At 45.9% G+C, this 27,742-nt stretch overlaps 4 protein-coding genes across 6 annotated transcripts in view; 1 reads left to right on the top strand and 3 right to left on the bottom strand.

Annotated features, from left to right (window-relative positions):
• Positions 1–4,036: 4,036 nt before the first annotated feature.
• CREBZF (CREB/ATF bZIP transcription factor) lies at positions 4,037–8,146 on the bottom strand. Its single transcript, XM_075416576.1, has 3 exons — positions 7,199–8,146; positions 6,433–6,510; positions 4,037–5,080 (listed from the first exon to the last, which is right to left on the bottom strand). The coding sequence occupies exons 1-2, from the start codon at positions 8,134–8,136 to the stop codon at positions 6,462–6,464; spliced, it is 987 nt and encodes a 328-aa protein (XP_075272691.1). The 5' UTR covers positions 8,137–8,146; the 3' UTR covers positions 4,037–5,080; positions 6,433–6,461.
• A 6,820-nt stretch (positions 8,147–14,966) lies between these two features.
• CCDC89 (coiled-coil domain containing 89) lies at positions 14,967–17,554 on the bottom strand. 2 transcript variants are annotated; one of them, XM_009932584.2, is made up of 2 exons: positions 17,478–17,554; positions 14,967–16,240 (listed from the first exon to the last, which is right to left on the bottom strand). In XM_009932584.2, the coding sequence occupies exon 2, from the start codon at positions 16,231–16,233 to the stop codon at positions 15,172–15,174; it is 1,062 nt and encodes a 353-aa protein (XP_009930886.2). In that variant the 5' UTR covers positions 16,234–16,240; positions 17,478–17,554; the 3' UTR covers positions 14,967–15,171. The 2 variants fall into 2 exon arrangements, with proteins under 2 accessions (XP_009930886.2, XP_075280632.1); XM_075424517.1 differs by having other exon boundaries at positions 14,967–16,244; positions 17,478–17,499.
• A 64-nt stretch (positions 17,555–17,618) lies between these two features.
• CCDC83 (coiled-coil domain containing 83) overlaps positions 17,619–27,742 on the top strand; it is a 101,031-nt gene continuing 90,907 nt past the window's right edge. For both annotated transcript variants that reach the window (XM_075424142.1, XM_075424082.1), the window contains exons 1-2: positions 17,619–17,804; positions 19,649–19,707. The gene's annotated coding sequence lies outside the window, so the exon portion shown is untranslated. The remainder of the gene's footprint in view (positions 17,805–19,648; positions 19,708–27,742) is intronic.
• The window catches only part of SYTL2 (synaptotagmin like 2), a 65,067-nt gene continuing 57,530 nt past the window's right edge, over positions 20,206–27,742 (bottom strand). The window contains exons 14-20 of the mRNA XM_075416564.1: positions 26,847–27,016; positions 26,164–26,266; positions 25,603–25,773; positions 24,414–24,492; positions 23,394–23,493; positions 22,446–22,651; positions 20,206–21,425 (exon numbers count right to left, since the gene is read on the bottom strand). Of these exons, the coding sequence (XP_075272679.1) occupies positions 21,280–21,425; positions 22,446–22,651; positions 23,394–23,493; positions 24,414–24,492; positions 25,603–25,773; positions 26,164–26,266; positions 26,847–27,016 (975 nt within the window). The 3' untranslated portion in view covers positions 20,206–21,279. The remainder of the gene's footprint in view (positions 21,426–22,445; positions 22,652–23,393; positions 23,494–24,413; positions 24,493–25,602; positions 25,774–26,163; positions 26,267–26,846; positions 27,017–27,742) is intronic.

Here is a 27,742-nt window from a genome sequence, read left to right as displayed (position 1 = left end):
CTCGCTGTCTTTTTTAATGGAAGAGCAAAGTTAAAGACTCTGCAGTGGCCTTGTTTTCAGTTCTGAACTTAAATATGAGTTCAGTTTTTCATGATGTCCAGCTTAGTGTGCACACTGAATAACAGCTTTATAAGGACAGGTGTTTTCTCTTTGGAAATGGAGGGAGGGAAAAAAAAGCATTTCTATTGCCTGTTTAGTGTTTGGCTCTAAGGGAGGGGGAGGGAGAGGATCAAGGCAAGGTTTTTGTAGATGTTCCTCAAAATCTGAGTATTTTTCTCCCTGGAACTTTCCTCCATTCTGCTAGCACAGAATTTCTGTCACAAGATTCCCCCTTTTCAGCTGTTACAAGGGTTGCTCCATTCGCTGCAGAGAACAGTTACCGCAGAGCAGTCGGGAGCAATACTTGTGTCAGCCTTCCCAGCATACGTATCCAGTGACCAAAAAAAAAACCTCGTCTGAGCACACATGGTCCTTGCAACCAGCTTGCCTCGGAATCAGTCTTTTCGTGAAGCGAGGAGCTGTGGTGAGGCCTCACGTGGCTGGTGCTGTTCCTGTGCTATCATCTCAGCTACCTCTGGCTTTAAGATTAGTGGTCCAGAGTCATTCACTTCTGCATCAGGCTTGTCTTCACACTAACTGTATGTTCTAGAGCAACATAAATGGCTAATTTTCCTGCTGCATGAGGTATCTGTAGTGTATTCTGCAGGTTAAAAACTAAATCAGGAACTTCTATACATTTTTCTGATGTATGGTCTTAATTGTAAAACCCACACGCTTACTGGTCAGCAACTGTCTACACTTCAGTTAAATTCTAGTATCCCCAGAGATGCACATGGAAATATTTATTAATGAGAATTAAGAATTCAGCATTGAGACCTTTAACTGAATTGGTTTAAAATGTATGTTCTAGCACTGCTTAAAAATGTATTAAAGGAGTTTTGTCACGTTTATCTCCTTTTTCCTAACAAATCTGTGGCTGCAGCAGGAAAATCACACTGTTTCTCTATAACCAGAAGGAGCGGCCTGACTTGCACAGGGAAGCAGCAAAGCCAGAGTCCCTCCACAACGGTTGTTATGTAAAATTAGCTTAGTTTTCTTTAATTCAAAGTATTTTATTGTGTGGAGTTCCGACACTGGCCTGCATCTAAACAGACACCTTGACCCTACCGTCACCACCCCCACCCCAGAGATTCTCACGGGGCAAGTATTTTACAAGACAGTGAATTATGGCCTCTCCTGTGGTCATCAGACTTTAACCAACAAAACCACTTGCCTGTGATCATACAAACATAAAATAAAGCTATTACTTGGCAATATTATCTTTAAGAACAAAAAGAATGGCTCATGAATTGTTATTGCGAGCGTTTAACGAGCTATAGTTAAGATACTGTGAACAGGCCCTAGCGCTTTTGAAGTGTGAGATTCACAACCATTTTCCATTCCATGTGCTATTTTCATTTTGGTATCAACTCAAGTGATAATTTCTCCTGGAGCGATCAAAATGCGTGCTCTGATATTTAATGATCTGTCCTGGACAAACCCCATTTTTTTAATTTCTTAGGGTGAAAGGTGAAGATTGTATGTAAACAAGAAATAAAACATATTCTTCTATTTTTTTTAATAAGTTGCAAAGACCAATTTTTGTTTCCGGCGTAACTGACGAAGACACAGATTGCAAATATGTATTTTAAGCGTCCAGCAGTGGTCATGTCAAAGGTCAGCTATATACTCCTGAGGCCAGAAAGGGGTGTTGATAAAAAAGGAAACTTTTTAATTGTATGCTGCGTACTCCTTAAACAACTGGGGTGGGAAGGGGGAAAGGAATAAAGAGTTCTCAAAAGGAAGCTGAAGACCAAAACTGCTTCAGAATTCAGCAGGACACTGCTGTCAGTAAGTTCTGGAGGAGGAGTGCCCTCCTGGAAACTCTCCATTCCACACGCGGGTACAACACACCCCGCACGACTCCGCAAGTCGGAGGATGAGCTTTTACCGGTTCCTGGCCTCCTACCAACTGTATCTAACTCCTTGCAGACACTGCGTCGCCACTGGAAAATCTGAGTTGGAGCAGGGTCCAGTCGTAGCCTTTCTTCTACCGTTTCAGCAGGAAGAAGCCAGCTGCAGGCTATGGCTAAAATACACTCTGTATGGGTATCTCTGACCCCACCATAGAAGAGCAAACACTTCCAAAGCAAGCTACGTATCGCAGCAACAGCTTTCAGTGTGTTCTTAGAAGACCCTAGAAGAGCTAGAAGTCTAATACAGAACCTGTACTGATGGACTTCTGACTGGTCCAAGTTTGAACTACTGCCACCAGGATGCCAAGAGACTGGCTATGGCTAAGCACCAACGGAAACACTAAAACACTGATTTTTATCTTCTACGTGTACCAGTTTTTGACGGTGAATCTCAATATTACAATTTATTTCACACCCTCCTCTCCCCCATACCCGCCCGAGTCCAGCGCCCGGCATCCTCCTGCCTACGAGTAAAGGCAGAATTATTTCTCCAAATCTGCATATCCCACTTAAACTGGCTGAAAACTGTAGAATCAGCTACTGTCGATGTACAATTGTACACAGCGTGTTCTTTAAACACAGAGCTGCTTGGAACAACCCGCATGCCTAACATATCCCTGAGACTTTTACCGTCTAACTAACAGCAAATACAACCCCGTAAACAGAGCGGTGTTTGTTCTAGCAGAAAACTCTCTAACTATGAGCTCTAGCGAACATAAGTTTTTAAAAATCAGTAACTTTGCAAAAAGCCTTTGTGTTTTGCAAAAGATCTGTGTGCTTCACGGGGAAAACCAATTACGGTTTTGACAAGTGGCATGAGAAAAGCGATGATCTGGAAGGACCAAGAGAAGCCAAGTTTTGGAACGTGGTTCCCTACATTTACTTTGATACCACCTCTCCAGGCAGCCAGGCATCGCAGAACCACCCATTTTTCTTCTCCTCCTGGATGCTGCTGAGCTCTTCAGAGGAAAGCGAGAGAAGTCCATTTAGAATGCTACTAAGGGTCACAGCACCGCCATCAAACTGTTAAGGGCTAACAGAGGACTAAGCATGAAACTGTTTCTTATTTAAATGCTAAATAGTCTTCAAGCGACTGTGGGGTGGAGAAATACTGGCAAATGAAGGTAGCGTAGCCAGGCAGTTTAACATGAATCACAGAATCATAAAGGTTGGAAAAGGCCTCTGAGATCACCCAAGTCCAACCGTCCAGGTTGGCCCTTGGTTCTGTGGTGCCTAGAGTTAAACCAACACAAATTTCCGCGCTGAGCAGGGTGTTTTCTACAACTGGAGGCCAAAAAGGCAGAGCAGACTTAAAAATTTAAAAGCACACTGACAATGTTTTTTGTGAAACGTTTCTTTTTATCACGCTGCAGACTACTTTCACTAGAATGCCTGGACGCTAGAAAGCCAACATGCTATTTTAAACTGCTCTCTACAAATAAAGCATTTAACAGTCACCCTGGAGCTTTAAAAACATCACGTCCTCTCAGCACCCTCAAACCTTTTGTCACAGTCGCTCCAGCATTTAGTGTGGAAATAACAATCTGATGAAAGATTATGGTTTAACAGCATATTAATAACTAGTCATCGAACTTCTGAACCTAAAAATGGGAGAGAAAGGAGGAAGACACCAATAGACCATGGAAGAGTTTCTGTAAGTATTCTGCTCCTCCATGGTTTATTGATCAAACATAGCCACATTAACAAAATATTAAGAAAGAAAAACAACTGTAAAATACAAGGAGTGGTGATTCTCAGAAGTACAACTCTATCTTTGGTTCAAGGAGTAAAGCCTTAGTTTTGTCCTCACCACAAACTGAACTTGAAAGACAGATGAGCAACAACAACATTTCCCCTGGACACCCTGCTCCGTTTTACCTTGCTATCTCACAGATGAGCCACACAGACAGCACTAACAGCATTTTTCCCCTTTCTGTTTTCCCATTTTGTGTAATGAACCACTCCATTAAAGCAAGGCATTAACGAGAAGAAAAAGATGAAAAAACATTTGAGCCCGTAAATTGAAAGATCAACAAGTCTGTTTTTATTATCATATTGTATTCTTATCTGGATGGCACATAATTACAAAGAAACATTTACAATATATTTTCAAGTATTAAGTTATGTCATTTCAAGGCTTCCACTTCAAAAAGCTACATTAATAATACACCATACAGATAGTACAGTCGGTTAGAATTTCAAATAACTTCCTCCCCTCTATTTGGTTTAAATATGAATCAGTAGGCACTAGAAATGCCTGCAGCCACTTACTTTCTTGGGACTCAACCTTGGTCTTGTACCGGTATACATCATTTTGCATGTCAGAAAATCAGCTACTCTCAGACACAGCTCACAGGTAGTTGCACGGCCAGAGTGATGTGCAGGTTCACAACAGAGACCAGAACTACGTCCCTGACCTCTACCGTTTAGCAGTGATGCAAAAAGAAAGAAGGCATATTTAAGTTAACTTAAAACGCTGAAGTAACTGTAAAAATGCCATTGTAACATCCCACACTTGCTACATTAGTGCTTCTCTTCTCATCAAGCATGTTAAACTTCAAAATAAAGCACGGTCACGAAGTCTGAGCTAGGCAGACTGAGCCTAGGTTGAATCTAACCCAATTATTTCCATGTTGCGTATCAGTCAGTACGGGTGTTGACGGTTAACTCTGCTTCCTGCAGCACTGGTATAACCCATCAGTTACAGCAGGGTTACACAGTTTAAGCCTGAAACTTTGAACAGTCCCTGCTGATGCCACCGCAGCGGTGTAAGGTAACACACATCCCACTTAAGTCCCTTTTTGTGCTGGCAATATACCCTGAACAGATGGAATTCTGCATACAGTGGAGTAAAACCTATTTGATAGGATATTGTCTTTTAAAAAAACATCTTGGATGACAGTAAACGATCCCAGCATTCAACCTTTTTCTTTTTTTTTTTAACCAAAGACAGCAAAAGCCCTGTTACCTCTTTATTCTCATTTCTTATACTACCTTTTAAAATAAAGCAGGAAATGTGGCCAGCAGCTGGTCCCGTCTCTTCTGCCCCAACACAGCTGAATCCACTTTAGCATAAAGAAAAACAAGGATGCTAAATACACATATACTTCATCACACAGTGATGTTTCACAAAGAAAAATCAAACTCCTTTTATACTGATGAGCACTCGATAAGGTCTAGCACCAATAAAGCAAATGACTGGGAGAAAACACTTTCACCTTCTACATAGCCTTAAACACAAAATTTAAGGCTTTAAGAAACAGACTTCAGAAATTCTAAACAGAATCTTTTTTTTTTTTTAAGTTAACAAATGAAACTGATTTGGGAAAGTCTATTCTTTGTGAAACCTCACTTTACATATCATCATTTTCACAATCTTTCTTCCCCCACCTGACATACATATAAACAACCTAAACATAATAATACAACTGAAAAAACAACCCACTCATCTTTTGTGATAGGGAGAACCACTGACTAGTACAAGAAAACACACGCTACTGTTTCTCAAACTATTTTTCCTCCTATCTCAGTTAATTATGGAGCATTTTTCAGATCATTAGCCTCAAGATACATATTTGCTCATCTCTGAACTGTGCTTAATTATATAAACTTATAGATTTCCAGATACTGTAAGAGGCTAAATTAAGAACTCTACAGTAAAATTAAGCACATGCATATACATGCAATATCTTTAAAATTTAAAGCTACTTTGAAGTAACATAGGAATTTCAGTGTGCATGGGCACAGAGATTTACTTATGGGAAGCTAAAGTAACGAGTTACTTCAATGCACTGCATTCTCCAAACTGCAATTCTCGTTAGAGGTCCATGCAAAAAAGTGACTCCTCTACATTAGGATTCCACTGTACAGACAGACCCAGCATTCAGGTTCTGTTTAATCAGGCAAAACTCCGCATCATGAATTAGAGCAAGCTAGAGAGGACTTTTTAAAGATACCGTGCATCCTTAACACTAGACAGTATTTTAAACCAACAGGTCACAAATTCTCTTTTTTTCCATTTAAAAAGCAATTTACTTACACTTTTGGGACGGTCCCCTATGATAAAAGGCTCTAAATGTCACATCCCCCTTATTAGCATATTTTCCCTTTTCAGCTCATCAGATACTTAGTTGAATGGAAAATTCCTATTCCAAATGGCACAAGCATTTATTTTTTAATTCAAAACGTAGCCCGTGTATTGGCTACTACGTGCATATTCATTTAGAAAAGAGGAAAACAGCCAATTAGAACGACACGATTGTTATTTTCACTATCAGTTACCATCCAGAGCTAGAAACATTCTGGCAGAGTAGGCCAAGGACCAGAGAAATCATTTCCTGAGCCAGTCCTTACAAGAGACTGGCATAAGCAAAGCAAGCCGTCTGATACCGCATTATGGGAATATATTGATCCTTACCAGGTTGCGAGGTGGAAAACGACTGTTCTTTAACCCCTACACAACGGAGCCTGGCAGGGCAAGCACCTAAAAGAGAAACTGTCAGAGAGGTTTTAATAGTAATGTATAACTGAGATGCAGTACAATTTTATATGCATGCTTTCTTTTGCCGATCATTACTATTTTCTTAAGTCTGTCCAGTGACGATGTCTTAATGGAAGTTTTTGGTTTGGTTTTCTAAGCAAGCATTTTCGGCTCCTCAGGATAAGCAGGCTAGACATTATCTGACTCAAGACTGGGTAGTCAGCGTTATCTCTACCGGCAACTGCGAAGTGGAACCGAGCACACCTTCGTGCGTCAGGTTGGCAAGATCTTTTCACCCAAGTGCTGCAAACGGGCTCTGGCGGCACCTCTGCGTGTACACGCGCGTGTCAGTTTGCACGATAATTATCGCACTGCCGTACACAGCTCTGCACGACTCCTATGCCAAACAGGCTCAGACCACTACCGTCCACATGCCAGACTGGGGGAACCTTTCACCAAGGCCACCATCTGGCTCCCAACGTACCGTTCAAGAGAGATTTTTTTTTTTTTTTTTTTTTTTTTTTTTTTGTTACCCTGACCCCTCAAGTGCCAGGTTCCCTTCCTCTGCATCTTCCCCCTCACCACCCCATCACCACTGTATTCATTCTTTTTCCTCCGCACCATCGCCTGCTTCCTCCGCCGCGACGCGAGGCCCCGAAGGGCGAGAACCCCACGAGTACTTGCAGCAGGTACTTGACCCTACATTTTGAACGAGGCCGCCGCTCGCCGAGCGCAGATGGAGCAGAACTCCACCGACACCTGATCCCGGTCCACGTGGAGGCAGATCCCGCCGGGGGCCGCCCGCTCCTCCTCCGTCTCCGTCGTCACCACCGCCGCCTCCTCCAGACCGGGGGGCCGGGAGCTGGGCAGGGCGTAGTCGTGGTCGCTGCTCTCGCCGGCGGGCTGGAGCTGCTGCTGGTGGTGGTGATGGCGGCGGGGGCTGCCCCTGTCCCTGAAGAGGCTGGTGCTGAGCTGCAGCCCGCCGGCGCGGATCCCGGCCAAGCGGCTGAGGAGCTGCCCCAGGGCGCTCTGGTTCGCCAGCACGGCCCGCAGGTAGCTGCTCTCCCGCTCCAGCTCTCGCAGGCGGCGGCTCAGGCCGCGGTTGCGGTCCCGCAGCTGCCGGTTCTCGGCAGCCAGGCCCTGCAGGCGGCTCTCCAGCCCCAGCACGTACTGCTTCTTCTTCAGCCGGTTCAGCCGCGCCGCCGCCGCCGCCTTCAGCCGGCTCCCGGCCCCGCCGCTCCTCCGCCCGCCCGCCGCCGGCCTCTGGCCCTGGCCCGGCGGGGGCAGCGGCTCCGGTTCCCCGCAGAAGCAGCCGCTCAGCTCCGCGTCCAGGTCCCAGTCGGGCCGGGCCGCCTCCAGCAGGTCTCCCAGCTCCAGCCCCGGGAACCAGTCCTCCTGCTCCCACACCTCCAGCGGGCCGCCGGCCGCCTCCGCGTCCTTCTCCTGCCGCCGCGGCTCCAGGGCGCCCGCCTCCCGCCGCGCCGGCTGCTGTTGTTTGGGCCGCGCCGGGCCCGGATCCCCTTCCCCGCCGCCATCCCGCCCTCTCGGGGCCTGCCCGGCGCCGGCCAGCGGCCAGACGGCGCCCGAGGGGCTCGCTCCGCCGGCGGAGGCGGCCAGCAGCTGGGTCAGGCTGTGCCGCATGGCGGCGGCGGGCGAGGGCCCGGCGGGGCGGGACGGGACCGTACGGCGCCCGAGGCGAGCGGCGCCAGGCTGCGGCCCGGGGATGCCGCCGCGGTGCCTGCCGGGAAGCGGCGCGCGGGGCGGGAGGGGAGGGGAGGGGGTGCCCGGCGACTGCGCCCGCGCGCGGGAAAGCGGCGGCGGCTGCGGGGGGTGAGAGTGAGCGGGTGAGGGGGGGGGTGAGGAGTGAGTGGGGGGGTGAGGGGTGAGTGGGGGGGGGTGTGAGGGATGGGGGTGGGGGTGATGTGTGAGAGGGGCGTGAGTGTGCGAGCGGGGCGTGAGTGTGAGGGGGAGTGAGTGTGTGTGAGGGAGGATGAGTGTGTGTGTGAGGGATGAATGTGGGGGCGAGCGGGGGATGTGAGGGGGGGTGTGAAGGGTGGGGATGTGTGTGAGGGATGAGTGGGGGCTGAGTGTGTGGGGGGGATGAGGGGTGAGTGGGTGTGTGAGCGGGGGGATGTGTGGGGGTGTGAGTGTGTGAGGGGTGAGTGTGTGTGGGGGGGGTGTGTGGGGGGTGTGAGTGTGTGTGTGAGGGATGAGTGTGGAGGATGTGAGCGGTGAGTGTGTGTGGGGGGGGATGTGTGGGGATGTGGTCGAGGGAGGTTCTCCTTCCCCTCTACTCTGCCCTAGTGAGGCCCCATCTGGAGTACTCTGTCCAGTTCTGGGCTTCCCAGTTCAAGAAAGATGAGGAGCTACTGGAGAGAGTCCAGCGGAGGGCTACAAGGATGGTGAGGGGACTAGAGCATGTCTCCTACGAGGAGAGGCTGAGGAAGCTGGGCTTGTTCAGCCTGAAGAAGGCTGAGAGGGGACCTAATAAATGCTTACAAATATCTGAAGGGTGGGTGTCAGGAGAATGGGGCCAGACTCTTTTCAGTGGTGCCCAGCGACAGGACAAGGGGCAATGGGCACAAACTGAGGCAAAGGAAGTTCCGTCTGAACATGAGGAAGAACTTCTTCCCTCTGAGGGTGATGGAGCACTGGAACAGGCTGTCCAGGGAGGTGGTGGAGTCTCCTTCTCTGGAGATATTCAAGGCCCGCCTGGACGAGGTTCTGTGCAGCCTGCTCTGGGTGACCCTGCTTCCGCAGGGCGGTTGGACTGGGTGACCCACAGAGGTCCCTTCCAACCCCTACCATTCTGTGATTCTGTCTGTGAGGCGTGGGGGTGTGTGGTGTGTGTGTGAGGTGGGGGGGGGTGGTGGTGTATGAAGTAATGTGGGGGGCGCGTGAGTGAGGTGTGAAGTGGGCAGGGGGGGTGTGAGGGGGGTGTGAAGTGTGTGGAGGGTGGTGTGGGTGTGAGCGGGGTGTGTGTGAGGGGGTTTCTCCCCAACAGATGCCGCTGAGGGGAAGGAACAGGGATGCCCCCTAGGTACTGCCGTGTTTTGGGGGCTTTCCTGCTGGAGGCTTGTGGGGCTGCTCTGTCACACAGCGAGCGGGTGTCCCCTGCCAAGATTTAGACTATTCAGGTACCAGTTTTTAGGCTCTCTTGTAATCACCGAAGGGGAACAGGCACTCCTCGCTGCATATCAACTAATTAAAACAGAGCAGCCGACTCAAGTCCTACTGTGTTCCTTCCTCTCAGACCACGGGCCTAGTTTGTAGCCTGGGTTGGTTGGCGTTTACATTAGATAGATGTAGATGCCTGCATTTACATTAATTAAATGTGCGTGCGCGGTGGGCACAACAGAGGGAAAAATATGGGTGAAAAGTAGGAGGATTTGGTTCATAAAACAGGTGTGGAATGACACTTGTAGGAGCCAGGATCAGAACAAAAGGCTGTGGTTTGTCGTGTGGCAGGTATTGGAGCAATACTTCTCATCTGGCTTTGTGAGGGTTCAGGGAGTCCAGAGGAGTTCAAAAGACAAGTCTGTTGACATCTTAGAGGCCATGTCTGGTTCAGTAAGTCCTTGAGATGAACTGGTCGCAAGCTGGAGGATCTTCTGGCCATGTCTGTAGATTTCTGAACATGTGGCTCAACAGACAGCAAGTCTGACGTGGTGCCGCTGCTCAGTACCAAGAGCTACCCAAACAACTAGCTAAAATGTTGAGTTACCCCGAGGTGCACATGCACGGGAAAGAATTTGGAGAGCTCTCAAGGCAGCTGCCTCGGGCCCAGGTGTAGGACGCCATTTGGCCCATCACAGGCTTTTTTTGCTGGAGAGTTGAAGATTAGGAGCTGAAAATCAGCAGCCAAAACCCTCCTCCTTGGCTGGGAGAGAGGCAAGAGAGGTGGGATGGGTGCCTCTGTATCCCACGGTGCTGACAGGAAGGGGAAAGATATTTTTGTTAAAAATTGGCATATACCCTTCCTTTTTGTGCATCAGTGCGATTTTCTCTACAGAAAACACCAAAACACCAGAAAACACTTAAACTGGCAGAACATCTAGAACCTCATCCTGTTTCAAAGACTATTGAAATCACCTCAAGACCTGTTCACAGAATCACAGAATCACAGAATAGTAGGGGTTGGAAGGGACCTCTGTGGGTCATCTAGTCCAACCCCCCCGCCGAAGCAGGGTCACCTACAGCAGGCTGCACAGGACCTTGTCCAGTCGGGTCTTGAATATCTCCAGAGAAGGAGACTCCACAACCTCCCTGGGCAGCCTGTTCCAGTGCTCCGTCACCCTCAGAGAGAAGAAGTTCCTCCTCATGTTCAGACGGAACTTCCTGTGCCTCAGTTTGTGCCCATTACCCCTTGTCCTGTCACTGGGCACCACTGAAAAGAGCTTGGCCCCATCCTCCTGACACCCACCCTTCAGATATTTGTAGGCATTTATAAGGTCCCCTCGCAGCCTTCTCTTCTTCAGGCTGAACAAGCCCAGTTCCCTCAACCTCTCCTCGTAGTGGAGATGCTCCAGTCCCCTCACCATCCTTGTAGCCCTCCGCTGGACTCTCTCCAGTAGCTCTTCATCCTTCTTGAACTGGGGAGCCCAGAACTGGACACAGTACTCCAGATGAGGCCTCACCAGGGTAGTGTAGAGGGGAAGGAGAACCTCCCTTGTCCTGCTGGCCACACTCTTCTTGATGCACCCCAGGATCCCATTGGCCTTCTTGGCAGCCAGGGCACACTGCTGGCTCATAGTTAACCTGTCGTCCACCAGGACACCCAGGTCCCTCTCCGCAGAGCTGCTCTCCAGCAGCTCCACCCCAAGCCTGTACTGGTGCATGAGGTTGTTCCTCCCCAGGTGCAGGACCCTGCACTTGCCCTTGTTGAACCTCATCAGGTTCCTCTCTGCCCAGCTCTCCAGCCTATCCAGGTCACGCTGAATGGCAGCACAGCCTTCCGGTGTATCTACCACACCTCCCAGTTTGGTGTCGTCAGCAAACTTGCTGAGGGTACATTCTAACTCTTCATCCAGGTCGTTGATGAAGAAGTTAAACAAGACTGGGCCCAGTACTGACCCCTGAGGGACACCACTTGTCACCAGCCTCCAACTAGACTCAGCGCCCCTGATGACAACCCTCTGAGTTCTGCCATTCAGCCAGTTCTCTATCCACTTCACCGACCACTCATCCAGCCCACACTTCCTCAGCTTCCCCAGGAGGATATCATGGGAGACTGTGTCGAAAGCCTTGCTGAAGTCAAGGTAGATAACATCCACAGCTCTCCCTTCGTCTACCCAGCCAGTCATGTCATCATAGAAAGCTATCAGATTGGTCAGGCATGATTTCCCCTTGGTGAATCCATGCTGACTACTCCTGATAACCTTCTTTTCTTCCACTTGCTTGATGATGGCCTCCAGGATAAGCTGCTCCATCACCTTTCCCGGGATGGAGGTGAGGCTAACCGGCCTGTAGTTCCCTGGGTCCTCCTTCTTGCCCTTTTTGAAGATTGGAGTGACATTGGCCTTTCTCCAGTCCTCGGGCACCTCTCCAGTCCTCCAGGACCTCTCAAAGATGATGGAGAGTGGCTCAGCAATGACATCCGCCAGCTCCCTCAGCACTCGTGGGTGCATTCCGTCGGGGCCCATGGATTTGTGGACATCCAGATCGCTTAAGCGATCCCTCACACAGTCCTCCTCGACCAAGGGAAAGTCGTCCTCTCTGTAGGCTTCTTCTCTTACCTCCGGGGCCTGGGATTCCTGAGGGCCAGTCTTAGCACTGAAGACTGAAGCAAAGAAGGCATTCAGTAGCTCTGCCTTCTCCGCATCCTCCGTCACCAGGACACCCGCCTCATTCAGCAGCGGCCCCACGTTGTCCCTAGCCTTCCTTTTGCTGCTGATGTAGTTGAAGAAGCCCTTCTTGTTGTTTTTGACATCCCTTGCCAGCTTCAATTCCAGGTGAGCCTTGGCCTTCCTCGTCGCATCCCTGCATGCTCTCACTATGTTTCTGTACTCTTCCCAAGTGGCCTGTCCCTCTTTCCACATGCCATGCACCTTTCTCTTCTGCCTGATCTCCGCTAGAAGCTCCTTGTTTAACCATGCAGGTCTCCTGCCTCCTTTGCTAAATTTCTTTCTCAGGGGGATGCATTGCTCCTGTGCATGGAAGAAGTGTTGTTTAAAAAGCGACCAGCACTCATGGACCCCCCTGCCTTCGAGAGCCCTGGCCCACGGGATTCCTCCCAGTAGCTCCTTGAAGAGGGCAAAGTCAGCCCTCCTGAGGTCCAGGGTTTTGATCCTGCTTATCGCCCTGCTTCCTCCATGCAGGATCCTGAACTCGACCATTTCATGGTCACTGCAGCCGAGTCTACCTCCAACCTTCACGTCCTCCACCAGTCCCTCCTTGTTTGTTAATACAAGGTCCAGCAGAGCGCCTTTCCTTGTTGGTTCCTCCACCACTTGCATCAGAAAGTTATCATCGATGCTCTGTAGGAACCTCCTGGATTGCGCCTGCCTAGCTGTATGGTCTTCCCAGCTGATGTCAGGGTGGTTGAAGTCCCCCATGAGAACCAGAGCCTGTGACTGTGAGGCTGCTTGCAGCTGCCTGTAGAAGGCTTCATCAACCTCCTCCTCCTGGTCAGGTGGCCTGTAGTATACACCCACCGTAATGTCACCCGTGTGAGCCTGTCCCTTAATTCTAACCCACAAGCTTTCAACTCCTTCTTCACTGTTGATTTATTTGTGAGCTGAACAGGGATATGAATAATGCTATGACATTAAATAAGAAACCCACAAGACTGCTAGACTATTACACATGATGATCTGCTCAAGCACCAGGTACTGTGCGATACTGCTGTCTGTTACTCTGTTCAGGCCGGTCAGCCTCACCTCCATCCCAGGTAAGGTGATGGAGCAGCTTATCCTGGAGGCCATCATGAAGCAAGTGGAAGAAAAGAAGGTTATCAGGAGTAGTCAGCATGGATTCACCAAGGGGAAATCATGCCTGACCAATCTGATAGCGTTCTACGATGACATGACTGGCTGGGTAGACGAAGGGAGAGCCGTGGATGTTGTCTACCTTGACTTCAGCAAGGCTTTCGACACAGTCTCCCATGATGTCCTCCTAGGGAAGCTGAGGAAGTGTGGGCTGGATGAGTGGTCGGTGAAGTGGATAGAGAACTGGCTGAATGGCAGAACTCAGAGGGTTGTCATCAGCGGCGCTGAGTCTAGTTGGAGGCTGGTGACAAGTGGTGTCCCTCAGGGGTCAGTACTGGGCCCAGTCTTGTTTAACTTCTTCATCAACGACCTGGATGAAGAGTTAGAATGTACCCTCAGCAAGTTTGCTGACGACACCAAACTGGGAGGTGTGGTAGATACACCAGAAGGCTGTGCTGCCATTCAGCGTGACCTGGATAGGCTGGAGAGCTGGGCAGAGAGGAACCTGATGAGGTTCAACAAGGGCAAGTGCAGGGTCCTGCACCTGGGGAGGAACAACCTCATGCACCAGTACAGGCTTGGGGTGGACCTGCTGGAGAGCAGCTCTGCGGAGAGGGACCTGGGTGTCCTGGTGGACGACAGGTTAACCATGAGCCAGCAGTGTGCCCTGGCTGCCAAGAAAGCCAATGGGATCCTGGGGTGCATCAAGAAGAGTATGGCCAGCAGGACGAGGGAGGTTCTCCTTCCCCTCTACACTGCCCTGGTGAGGCCTCATCTGGAGTACTGTGTCCAGTTCTGGGCTCCCCAGTTCAAGAAAGATGAAGAGCTACTGGAGAGAGTCCAGCGGAGGGCTACGAGGATGGTGAGGGGACTGGAGCATCTCCCCTACGAGGAGAGGTTGAGGGAACTGGGCTTGTTCAGCCTGAAGAAGAGACGGCTGTGAGGGGACCTTAGAAATGCCTACAAATATCTGAAGGGTGGGTGTCAGGAGGATGGGGCCAAACTCTTTTCAGTGGTGCCCAACGACAGGACAAGGGGCAATGGGCACAAACTGAGGCACAGGAAGTTCTGTCTGAACATGAGGAAGAACTTCTTCCCTCTGAGGGTGACGGAGCACTGGAACAGGCTGCCCAGGGAGGTTGTGGAGTCTCCTTCTCTGGAGATATTCAAGACCCGCCTAGACAAGATCCTGTGCAGCCTACTGTAGGTGACCCTGCTTCGGCAGGGGGGTTGGACTAGATAACCCACAGAGGTCCCTTCCAACCCCTACTATTCTGTGATTCTGTAGACATTGCGAGGTGGGATTTCTTTTTTGGAGCCTCAGTGTCACCTTTTACATGCCAAACCTCTGTTGCACTTCAAGGGAGAACCGAAGGCAAAAGGCTGAGGGTTGGAGCTTTGGTCCATCTTGAAAATAATGTGCCTTTAACTGTAAAAAATGAAAACCTATGATGCAGCAGAGGTTAGGACCAAAGAAATCATATTTTACGTTTTCCATCCTAATCTTTCATGTCAAGGTTTGACTAGTTCAACAGTCCCCATTCAGATTTAACACTGTAGAGCTCTTACATAAAAGTGTAACAAAAAACAAGGCGACGGAACTTTTAGGAGGATCTAAGCTGGGAAGTACATGGCAGAGAAATGTCAAGCTGGTCTCTGTCAGAAGATGGTCTGATGGAGAGGAACAAAACGCAGTGCTGTGTTATGACAGAGGCACCTGCCGAGACGAGAACAGAGGAGAAAGCCGCAGTTATGCAACAAAATGACGGAGTTTGGCATTCAGCGCTTTTTCCTTCGTCAGTAAATCCCTGCTGTGCTTTCTGTAAGCATCAAACTGCAGCGAGAGCTCGTTGTACGCCTGCTTGCTGCTCTCGAGCTGTCGATGGAGCTCTTGGACCCTCAGATCGGTGTCCGCTGCCTCTTTCACAAGGCGTTTTCCTGCTCTCTGCCTGGCTTCTTCCGCCGCCTCCAGCTTCTTCCCTAGCTGCTCAGTTTCCCGTTGCTCATCTTGCAGAGCTTTGTCCCTCTCCGTGGCCAGGTTCAGTAGCTGCTCTTTCTCCTCGTTTGCCCTCTCCAGCTTGGCCTGCAGCTTGCTGCTCAGAGCCCTCCGCTGACTTTCTGCCTGCTCTGCCTGTGCAGTGGTTTGTTGGTGCTTCTCCTGTAGGCGCTGCAGCTGGTTTTTTAGTGAATCCACTTCCCGGGCGTAGGCACTTGCTTGCTGGCTCTGAGCTTCTAGCAGCTCCTTTTCTCGCTCCTGGGCTCTGCGGCTCTCACAAGCACGTTTCTTCTGTAAGGACTCTAACTGCTGCGAGAGCTTTTTGGCCTGAGCAGTGAGCTGGAGCACTTCAGCTTCCTTCTCCCTCAGAGTCTGGTTGAAGAGCGCTTCGTTCTCCTGCCGCAGGCGCTTATTCTCCTCCCACAGCTGCATGTGCCGTTTCCTGTGTTCGTCCTTCAACTGGATCATTTTTTCATGGTTGTCGGCCAGTTCCATAAAGCACCTCTCCAGACGCTGAATCTGTTGGGTCTGGCTTTTCATTTTCACAGCATCCTCTGTCCTCAGTTGCTCCAACTCTGCGTTGAGCTGCTCCAGGTCTCTGCAGCGTTTGCAAGCATCGTCTGCTTTTTTCTTCAGTATATAGATAAGGTGATGCTGTTGTACTAGGCGTGAACGTAGCAGAGCCTGCTCGCTCTTCTCCTCTTTGGGGCTCTCACCGAGTTCCTCCAGGCATTTTGTCAGATCTTCCATGTCTTTGCTTGTCTTTGGGTCACTGATGGGGTTGGCCGTCCCTGCCTCTCTCTCATCCTGAGCCATGGAGCCCCTGTCTCACACAAAGATGAGACAAAATTTTATAGTGACCGCTTCTCTTAGCGACGTGCAACATAATTAAACAGTACTCAATGGTTGCATGGTCAACGCCATGGCGATAAGCTGGTGGAGTTTCTCTGGAAGTCCTAAGAAACCGGTGCAGGGGGACAGGACCTCCTGAAACCAGCAGCAGCCTGCAGCCCTCCTCACCTGCTTCGCTCTGCTTCAGTCAGGCCTACCCACGAGAAGGGTGCCAGGCTCGATGATGCAGAAGCAAAGAATGTAGGCTTAGTATTTAGGCAAGCCTATTCATTTGCCGATTACTAGCTTTGCTCATTATTCCTGCTCAAAGCACTGTTGTTGTAGCTACAAGAAGTACTATTATGTTTAGGTAAAAAGCTTGCAAGTGATAAAGCTGTAAGTAATTCCTTAAGCAATCCTTTTTCTCTGCCTTTATTTTCTCCCACAGATCTAGTATTCCAAATGCAAGTGAAACATGGAGGGTTACATCAAACTTCTAATTGATTTATAAGATTTTAATAGTATATTGCTCATTAAAAATAACTGAATAGCCTTATTCTGGGCTTAGAGATTTATGACTAAAATAAAAGCTCTATCCAATGCTAATAATTACTGAATGCCCTGTGATACAAAGACTTTGTGCCTGGAGAAATGGTTCATCATTTGAGTTTTGACACTGATTTGCTGGATTATTTCAGGCATGTAATTTTAAAAGTCTGGTTCCTCGTGTAAAAATAAGGGAAATGTCTGCATTACATTGGCACCAAACCCATTACTGGTGCCTAGTCATACAGCATGCTCCCCAGGCGTGCTAAAAGTCAGCCTAAAACTGATCTATGAGTTTTTCATTCAGATGCAGACCTGGAACTACACAGCACATGAAACGGCGTGCTGATAATCAGGTTTTGTGAATTCCTGGGCTTTGACCGGAGATGAAGATTGGACATGGGAAGGAGCCAGCTTAAAAAAAATACTAAAAAATAACATACAGCAAAAATGAGTTCAAGCCTGCGAAGCACGGGCAGTTTCAGCACTGCAGAGCAGTGACCGTCGGTAGGGACGCTGCCGCTGTCCCCACCATCCAGCGCTCCCCTGCCGCTGTTGTTACCTTGGATCCTGCCAAAACACTTGGAAATAACAGAGGAGAGGGGGAAGGACTGAAAGGTTTAGGCCATCCAGCGGAAACACAATGAAGAGCAGGGTTTAAGAGAAGAAAAAGGTTTTCTTACCAGGTGTTCTCTGTCTCCTGATGGTTTGTTGCCACTCCTGCTGTGGGGTTTCTGTCTCCATGGAGATAAGAGGCTGAATCCAGTCACCCCAGAGCTCATGCCTTCATCTGGGCTGGCTGGAACTGGGCCAGCCCTAGGAGAGCGACTGAGAGAGCTGGGAGTGTTTCTTAGCAAACAAATGCTGCTGACAGTGTCAGAAGCACCCAGATTTGGTAAAGGGAAGAGGATTTCCAGAAGTCTGAAGAACTCCTTTCTCTCGGCTTGCGCCCTGCGTGTGCCAGAGGATGTCAGAATGGCAAGTTCCAACCTTCTCAGAACACGCTGAAAGTAAGTAAGGACACAGCCCTTGCCCTAAACAATTTGCAACTTTATTCAGCAGTTAATGAAAAATCTGAAAGATTGGATCAGGAAGGGAAAAACAAATGCAGCTGGAAGGAAAAAGTTGGTGCAGGTTTTGCTGACTGCACTGGAGAAGGATACGAAGCAAAGAGGAGCGAGGGATGTGGGTAAAGGATGTGCAGCAAACAAGACATGGAGGGCACAGGACCAGATCTTTGAAAATGAGTACGATCAGAGTGGTGCGGGTTGCCGCACCAGCTCAGGTTTGGGGGCTTACTTGCAGAAATGGGAGGCAGAAAAAGGACCAGGAGGTTTCTGAACACAGAGCATGAAAGGAGAGCTGGGGCTTTGAAGCACCTGGTTCATAGGAAGTAAAAGTAGTGTCATTTAGAACACATACATGCATATATACATACATGTGCACCAAAAAAACCCCAATCTGGGCTAAAGGTGAGCTTGTAACGTTATGAAATGAAGGAAAAAAAAAAAGGTGGAAGTGGTATGTTTCTTCCAGCAAGGATGGATATATGCGAAGACATGCCAGGAGCACGGCTGCTTTGTCACAAAGGTGAACTGGAACTAAGACTAAAAGCATAGCTATTAATAGATCAAACTGCTCTTTAGCGAGTAACTAACAATACACCTTTAAAGTTTCATTATGGACAACTAAAACCTTTCCTTTTGACTGCAAAGCGCAGAAACGAGTTTCTTGAAGCTTTTTGTCCTAATCAACTTCATAAATTTGCATTTCTCTAGCAGCATATTATTAATCTGGAACATAATACTGTAGTGAGGAATGACTGAATTTGTTGGAAAGCTGTAGCTATTACATGAACCACATTCAGAGGAATGTCAAAAAATACCAATAATCTTTTTTGAAAAAGTAAATTTTGCATGACTTCAGTTAGATATTGTCAATACAGAATTCCTTCTGGGTTACATCATTAAATGTACCTTCAAGCACCTTTTAATACATCGACATAGTATCTTTTAACAGGAGGTGAAATTGTAATATTTCTACACTCTGATTAAATCCTACAGCATGCATAGGGTACTGAAAGTACTTTTTCCACTGATAAAAGAGCTTGGTTTATAATCTTCCTTTCTGCTGAGGTTCACCTCACCAGGACAGCTTTGACTTTCCTTGTGTACGACAACAGTGAAACAGAAAAAAGCTCTGCTGAAAATCTTTAAGTTAAAGATCTACAGCTTGATGCAGACTCCATGGCAGACTAACAACGATAACTTTAAAATATCCAGCATTGTTAAGCGCTAGTAAACTCTCCAGAGACATTCCTGTGACTGGCTGTGCTGACCTCCCATAAATTTGGAAGCAGGAGGAAGACTCGCTTTTGTGTGTGGTGACAACTGTGCTTACAGGTTCACCTGTAATAGTCTCCATTTTCTGCACATGCCAAAAAAAACGTATTAAAAACTGGGGAGGAGCACTGAATTTTTGTGCTAAAGGGCCCATTTTTGTTACTTGATTCAGTTTCTTGATTAATCAAGGTAAGTACATAATACTGCTGTGTCATTAGTTGATCCCGCTAATTAATTACAAGTGCAGTGCACAAGTAAATCTTACCTTCATGTTCAGGTAGCTTTTTGAAATTTAAACTGAGTATTGATCTGTTTGGTGTAGTGGTAAGCAGCCTCTTCTGAGGCGATGACAAAATGCTGTGTCTGCCTCTAGGATGGTTCAAGAATAACAAGACAGAAGATGTTCTACTTGACCCAAAGACAAGGAGATTGTCAAAGCAACCTACTTTTTCAGGTGAAAAGGAACTCGTACAGGCAGTGAATACAAATAAACTGGGTCTCTGCTTTTCCAGAATACCACCCTTTCAGGAGTGGCTCTTCAAGAACACAAGCAAAGCAGCTGCTGTACCATGTAAGTACAAATAACGTTGTTCTGAAGTGTCATACCCACACTGTTCCCTAGTCCTACAAGAATAACGTTTTGTATGTATCTGGCAAAGTGGCACCTGTCCCAGCTACCAGCCTCACCCCAAACCCCTGAAGCGCTAAGAGATCAAGACTGACCGCTGCTTTGGGGATCTGTGAACTCCACAGACTGCCTGGTGGATGGGAGACAAAGTGGGTTCCCTGGCAGGCTGAGTAGCACCTTTCTTCCCAGTCACAGTGTGCAAACACAAGTAGCATTTACATTTCTATGATTAAATGAAGCAACTGAGTTGGAGCTGTGAGGAGCCCCCTCTCTACTCGCTACTTTAACTAAGGTGCAAGATTTCACCAGCGTTTAGAGCTACACAGTTGGAGCAAGTAAGTGTGCATTTATTTTCAGAAATGTTTTCTGTCTGCATTTTGTTATGGTGCATGCTGAATTGCTAACATAAAACACTGGGTTTTAATAAACATTGAATTCCTATTTAGCTTTAATAGGCTGATTTTATTTTAAAAAAAATAGTAATACATTTCATATGCATTTATCTTTCTTTAGTAGCTTGCATTTCTACAAATTACAAATTCCAGTCCTATTTCTTAGGCTGCAAAGCCCTCCAAAGCAAGAGCACCCTCATCCCTGCATTCTCCTAACGGTGGCTCTGACACACAGATAAATTACTTTTTGAAAACAAGCTAACGGATACAGGTACAGATGAGTACACTTTACAGAATAAATACCTAACGTATTTGTCATCACTAAAATTGGCAGCTTTAGACCCTCTAGAGTAGCATTTGAATAAAAAAAAGTTTGACCTCTAGGCCTTCAGCAATTAAGAGTAAAGTTTGTGTAATAGCAAGACAATTAACACATATGTAAGCAAACTTTTCATAACCCTGATTTTTTTATAGTACATTGGAATGAACAGTCCTCTGCACCTTGCAGAACAGGACATCGCCAGTACCACTTCATGTAATGCTTCTTCCCTTACAGAAGTGACTTTCATGTCCTAGAAATGTCCAACTACAGATAAAGGAGCTTTCAAACAAACATCTTCATGCTCATATTCCTTGCTGGAGAGATGTGACATGGCATAATGAGGATACAGACACATACTGAAAAACATGAACAAAATGTGACCTGTTGCTATCTTATTAGTGACACTTTGTGAACAATCCTAGAAGCGTACAGAAAGAGTTGACTTGCTCTTACTGTTTTTTGCTGGCAATTGAGATTATTTATGGGATCAGCAACACTTCAGCTAGGCAACACAAGCATCCAGGTATCACAGCTGCCTCTACAACTGAATTCTCTAAGTGCCTTCTTCCTTGAAGTTATTTTCAGTGGATGAGAAATAAAAGAATCACTTAAATTTACATAACAATGTGCAGGCAGAAGTTTAATTTGAAATACGAAGTGACATTTGACAGCACAAAACCAGAACAGCAATGGAGCAGAGACGGTCAGAAGATCTACTGTGTTCTCTTCCAGGTTTCACCCCCACACCTTTAATTTCATTCCCAAGGTCTCTGTTGGACACTAGCAATTAAAAAAACCACCTTATTTTGTCAATTTTGCAACCATTAGCATCCTGAGAGGTAGTGTATCTTCTATCCACGTGTTGGGCGAGTTCATCATCTTCTCCCAAAGGGCAGTTTCATCTGACGTAGAATCCATCCAGTCGACCACAGTTCCATAGCTTTTGCCTAGAAAAATGTCAGTTTGAGGAGAAACATCAAGCACTTAATATGCTGCAGAGTTGAGAGCAGACAATCAAATTCGCCTGTCTTCTAGAACAGTTTTGCCTCCTCAGGTAGCTAACCTGGTACTTTGAAGATCCAGTTCCACATTATTACTGAACAATTCTGTCAAATACAATTAACGACAGTTTCACGTGAAAACTTGATCATCTTTCTCCAGGGATTTTTTCCTTGTTATGCTTAGTCTTTTTGTCACAGTCCCAAGGAGAAAGATGTACGGGCGATTAACATCGAGAGGGTGTAAGAATAAAACGGGACAATGATTTTGTACTGCAATACAACCTTGGGTACTCTGAAGTTCAAACTGAGATTTACTACCCTAATTTGTATTTTAGATTACTCTGGTGAACCACGCAATAAGTTAATTTGGGAAAAGTAATTTTTTTTCTTGTATTTGCTTGAAAAGACACCAAACACATCCTCCCCTCAGAACAGAGGGGACAATGAAAGGGACAAACAATGACAGGGAAAACATACAATTCTTCTATCTGCACATCGTATGTTGCCCTTACGCTCAAACCTTGTTTGCATTTATAAGATTTTCTATCCAATATCTTCAAATTGTCATGCATTCCTGACCCAGCCTTTTATGTCCACCCAATATTGTCTTTACACTACACACCTAGTTTTTGCATGCGCAAGTTTGCAAGACGTTATTAAGATGTTGGGTGCAGGAACAGCACATTCTTGTACTTGAAACAGTAGCAGATACAAAGTTGGAGTAGACAAAGGCTTATTTCTAATATTTCTCCTTACTTGTCAGTCATCCTAACCCTCGTAACGCTGCTGTCATTTACATTGCAGGATCTGTGCTGAAAAATAGGTAAGGTGCTGAATGAAACTCTTCAGTAAATAAGTTACTGAAAGGCTGTTCAGTGATCTTTGCAAAAAGAGGAGAAATGGAAAGGAAGAGGAAAACAGACTGTATTTTGTCAATTAAGGGTTAATGTGTTAATTGTCCAGTACCTGTTCCAAGGCCTATCCTGAGACCTCCCAGAAAGTGGTTGGCTAGTTTGTTGTGATCCCAGACTGTGAGTTCTATGCAGGCTTCTTTCAAGTCTTCTGGCCTAAAGCCATCGTAGACCATGGTGTGGTTGAATACCGGGTTTGTAGTTTTTGCCACCGTTCTTGTTTTCTGGCGACTTTTTCTGCTAGTGTCCGGAAGAATGGTGCTTCAGAAAGAGAAAGCATTGTCAGTTTACACCTGCACACCATAGCTGGCGTTAAACGTACTGAATAAAGACTGCTGATTAATGCTGCCCTTTGCGTGTTAGGACGCGACTGCAGAGAAGATGCTTTAGCATCATGGAGAAGAAGTCAAAGGTCAAAGGTCAAAGGTCAAAAAGTCAAAGCACCCGTGTGCTGTGGAAGATGGAAGGGAAGGAGAAGGCAGGTGGGGAAGAGGCACAAGTAGTTTATTTGCTGTATTATCACTAATGACACTGAAACCTTTTTGTTGCTGCCAGAGATTCCCCAACCATCTCATCATTCCTATCTCTTTACATTTTTAGTCTGTTTGTGGAAAGGAAGGAGGAAGAAATACAACTATTCTTCTCACTTCTGTCTCCTCCCACGATTTGTTAAGCTAAACCATACTCTTGCCAAATGTGCTTTGTTTAAATCAAAATCAAAGCAGGCACAATTTTTGCTAGCCCTTCCACCACGGAGCTGAGCAGGCAAAATGAAAGAGTAGCGATTAGGCAGGGAGTTCTCCCTATATCTTTTCCCTGGTGCTATACACTTAGCAGCTTGAAGTTGTAAGCTTTGCAGGACAATTTGCATTACAATGAAGGAGAATCAGAAAGTAATATGTGCTTTTTTAATTCGAATGTAGAAAAATGCAGATAAGATTAGAAAGCACAACAGTAGCATTATTAGGCCACCACGTCTGATGACTTCAAGCACAGTTCTTACCACTTAATAAAAGCGTTGAGCCTGTTGCCTCTCAGAAGAGGAAGGTCATGGCATTCCTTCACCCAGATGTGGACCTCACCAGTAGATGGAGTCTTCTTTCCTGTAAAAGAAAACATCTGATTAAGCCTTGTAGATCCTTTTTAAAGGTAATTTCTGTCATGCAGCAGTTCCTGTCCATTTGCAGAGGTGAGATTTGGCCTGGACTCTCATTATCTCACATCTTAATTCAGCACTCCTCTCTGTGCCCTTGAAGCTGCAGTCTTCATCCCTGTCAAAGTCCTGCAAGATCACATCACATCTGTATCCCCACAGTGACCTTTCTCCTATTGTAACTAAACAAATGCATGCTACTGGTCTTCTCTTACCAAGCCTCCTAGATAAAGAGATCAGCTTGTCTTCAGTCTATGTGATGTTAGCATTTATTGCCGCTTGTACTTTCAGATAATCTCCCCTGTGCTCTTAATACATTTGGTTGTTACTGACTGACTGGCTGGATTAAAGACCTGACCTGGCTTCACTGTCAGGTCAGCCAGTTATCAGCTGCCAGACAAGACTGAACCAGACAGATCACACTGCTATAAATTGCTGCATTCTAAATACTTCCTGCTATTTTATACTTCTAATATTGCTTGAATTTAATGTGTTGTCATTGTTTATTTTGTAAATTACAGCGCCTGCCTGAAGATTTATAATCTCTAAAATTATTATTGAGAAAACAGAATTTTGTTACACAGACAGACTGCATTTTAAATCTAAGATTATAACAGTGAGGTAATTTCTTCTGTAGCAACATTAAAAACAACATAAGTTCTTGAAGTGATCTTTGGATCCCAAACTGAATTAATGATCAGGGTGACTCAATCCTCCAGGAAAAAAAAATAATCTACTTTTATGTTAAAACAAGATGTCTGAATTGGCTAAAAAACATCAAACAGTTTGGGTTTTTTTTTAAAAAAAAAAAAAAAAAGAGAACAAAAATCGCAAAGGCCTGACAAGCACAAACAAAGCAGCAGTGCATACCTCCAACAGGGTGTGGGACATACTGGAGGGCTAGTTTCATCTCCCCTCTGCTTTCTAGTTCAAGAGCCATTGTTGAAGTCTGAAATTTAAAAAGACAGCCCCACAGATCTCAAACCTTGCTGTTCACACACAGAGTTTACCATGCAGAGTTTTCCACTGGAACAAGCTTGACTTCTACATGACGAAAATTTTTTTCTTGTTTCTTCACCTGTTAGTCTTCCTTCAGTTTACAGGACATGAGAGATCTTAGGGCAAGTTTAACCACTTCACAATGCCTCAGATGTACAGCTCTTCCACTACAGCAGAAAACGAGACCCAGGAGAGGCCAAAAGGCTTTGAGGGCACCTCTTTTCCACTGTTGTGCACTTCTTTAAAACTAGAACCTACGCTCGTTCCATCAGGAAACTTATTCTTTGTGCAACAGAAAGCATACTTTACAAAACTCATTTCTGTAGGAATATTTTGATCTAAAAATCAGCCTCAAAGAGTCACCTTGCAAAAAGGCACAAGAATACGTCATTTCTTCAGACAGTCATGGACCGTTTGTAGATGGAACATGGCACCTATTAACATTTAGTAAAGTTCACCTACCCAGAGCAGTTTTAAAATCAGTCAAATTAACCTAGTGCTAAAGACTACCATGACATCCCTGTTTTGTTCTACAAATCATAAAACTTCTCATTGAGCTAATTTTTGAATTAACTAATGAAGTAAATGCAAGGAAAAAAGAGGGAAACAACTCAAAAAAAGAAACGAGAACCTCTGGCAGTAGCATAAGTAAAAGTTTAGCTTTTGGCTGAAAGCCATTAACAAATTAGGCATACAGGCATGGAAGTCATCATTGCATCTGACATTAAAACGTTGCTGCACTTGCTCTGTATTCTCAGTAGGTTTATTTCATATTTTGGGAACAAGTCTCTTCAGGTATCTATTGCAGCAACATGACGTAAGTGGAAAACACCTTGAAATCCCTACTCCTTAGACTACGAGAAAGTTTTTCCTACCATAATAGCTCCTAGATGAATAGAAACCTCAGAACTCTATTTTCCATTTTCCAGTAAAGAGATATTTATGATTATAACCAACACAAAAACCATAGAACACACAAGACCAGGCCTAAATAAATGACTTGGTTTTGCACTTACACAGCCGAAAATACAAGACAGCTGACCCACCCTTAGTAACCTACCCTTGGCTTAAGTGGAAACCAGTTGATCTGCTTGTTGGATTTATCATTCCAGTCCCAGGTTCCTAAATCCAGTTCCACTTCACCAAGGAAGCTATTCCTCCCAAAGGTATCATTGTGCCAGACAGAGACATTAAGGCTTTGGTTCTTTAGGAGACCCTTCTCAATTTTATACTGCCAGGAAGAAGAAATAAGAGAATTAAAACAAGCTGGATTTTTCATCAATGCTGTGTCTGAAAGTGACAGGGTTAGAGAACAACATGTCCGGGTTTACACGTCTGTAACTGCTCACTTCATTTCAGAACAAAACTCTCTTCATGTTTTACTTTTTATTTCGAGCATTTTAAGCTCATACTCAGCTTGTGTTTGTCTGCAAGAAGCACACAACAGTGTGCTCAGTGCTGTACTCAGAGTACACTGCAGAGTCAACCTATAAATGGAAGGACATAGGTCCTTCTACGTAGCAATCCACCTTATCCTAACACGGACGTCTCGAGAGCATCTGGACCTGTGCCTAAAAGTTAAGGCTCCTTCACTCGTGCAGTATTTCATGTCCAGTAATACCCGCAGTATTTCATTGTAGACTGGATTGAAAGTTTTCTTTTTCACAGAAGTCTTCCGTTTGCCCAGCTTGTATTTCTCTGGAAGAAGGTAGGTCTTTACATACCTAAAATTTAGACAGGTTGGTCAGAAGAGCAAAAAAAACACCCTTTCCAACTTCCCCTTCCAAAACACACCAGTATTTGCTTATAAAGTAAAAGAAATCCACTTAACTAGCCATTATGTTGTTCAGCTTGTTACATATAAGAAATAGAACAGCAGTGGTGAAGTATGACAATAGTTTCCAAAGTGGAACATTAACCTTCTTCTACCAGGGGAAATCTGTTGAAAGGTCTCCTCAGCGCATACAGATACAGAGTATTTAACTACAGTATGCCCAGATACCACATTTACAGGCGCTAATCTCATTGAAAGCTTATCAAAGCAGGATTTACCACCAGTAAAGTTGAATTTTAAACGAGAATTTCATATTCTTAAAAGTTTGAGCTTCCCATGTTGTTCTTATAGTGGCAATTCTGTATTCAGTTCAGACTGGAAAACCACGTAAAGCATGTTATAGCCTCTTTGTTTATTTATGGGGTTGTTTACTCCAACAGGTTATAGGGATTGGAAAAAAACATCAGTTTTCATTTTCACATTAAAAGAAAAACTTCCATTAGGAAATACATATATTCTTCTGTACTTACGGGTCTGAACGCTGTCGCTTAACATCTGCCACTGCCAAGTCTTTACACTGGCAAATAAAAATGTGGAGCTCGTTCAGCTGTTCTACGTAATCGATAGCAAACTGAATGTTCCCCTTCACATCAACATTGCCAAAGTCTGCACTGTAGATGCTCATGAGACTTCCGCTCACCTGCATCATACAAGAAGAGAAAAATTTTCCAGGCATTGCATTTCACCAGATGCTTCAAGATTAGGGTAGAAGTTGCACTCAGAATTCAGACAGTAAAGAAATCAATTGTGTTCTTGTAGATGTAATTACAAAATGTAACGGACACTATTACACAAGCTTCTCAGCAAGCAGATTAACAAAAGAAAGTTATTTATAAACAAAAGGCATTAGGCCAAGTTTTCTACAAAAAAAATGTGAATGTGTTTATTGCACTGAGACAGAAGAAATAAAATGATAGGATGCTGTGGATCTGGAGAAGGCCTGTGATCAGATCCTTGAAATACTACTTATCTATCTCTTCAGCTGATCTTCCTTGCAGAAAGCAGAGCCTAAGAGTTTAGGACAAGAGGCCTTCTGAAAACACCGACAAAAAGATCAGTGATGAAGTCTGTGGTTGAATTAGATGCCTAAACAAAACATACTTCAAAACTAAACCCTACACAGGTAGAAAGAGAAGGATGTACAAATGTTTTTAGTCTCAATATCCTTCTCCAAAATTCTCCTTTTCCCAGTAAAGTCTGCATAAATTAATGCCTTTTGGTGAGCTAGTTCACTGACTTAATTAGCACCCCACATACCAATACCATCTCTATTTCACTTATTTCTCCCCTACCCCCCTTCTCTTTTTCTAAAAGTTTGTTCTGTGTAAATTGATCTTTACTGTCAGCTACAGATGTTAGCTCCCAG

This window comes from Opisthocomus hoazin, chromosome 1 (assembly GCF_030867145.1).
Source record: "Opisthocomus hoazin isolate bOpiHoa1 chromosome 1, bOpiHoa1.hap1, whole genome shotgun sequence".
NCBI lineage: Eukaryota > Metazoa > Chordata > Aves > Opisthocomiformes > Opisthocomidae > Opisthocomus > Opisthocomus hoazin.
Note: the sequence above shows the minus strand (reverse complement) of the source record. Positions and strands in the feature narration are given on the sequence as shown.

What these genes read in the sequence shown, in the direction of transcription:
- CREBZF (XM_075416576.1), bottom strand. Translation starts at nt 8,136, where the DNA reads ATGCGGCACAGCCTGACCCAGCTGCTGGCCGCCTCCGCCGGCGGAGCG. An exon ending in GCGGCGGCCTCGTTCAAAAT is followed by an intron (nt 6,511 to 7,198) that starts GTAGGGTCAAGT and finishes CCTCTCTGACAG; the next exon opens with TTTCTCTTTTAGGTGCTTGC.
- CCDC89 (XM_009932584.2), bottom strand. Translation starts at nt 16,233, where the DNA reads ATGGCTCAGGATGAGAGAGAGGCAGGGACGGCCAACCCCATCAGTGAC.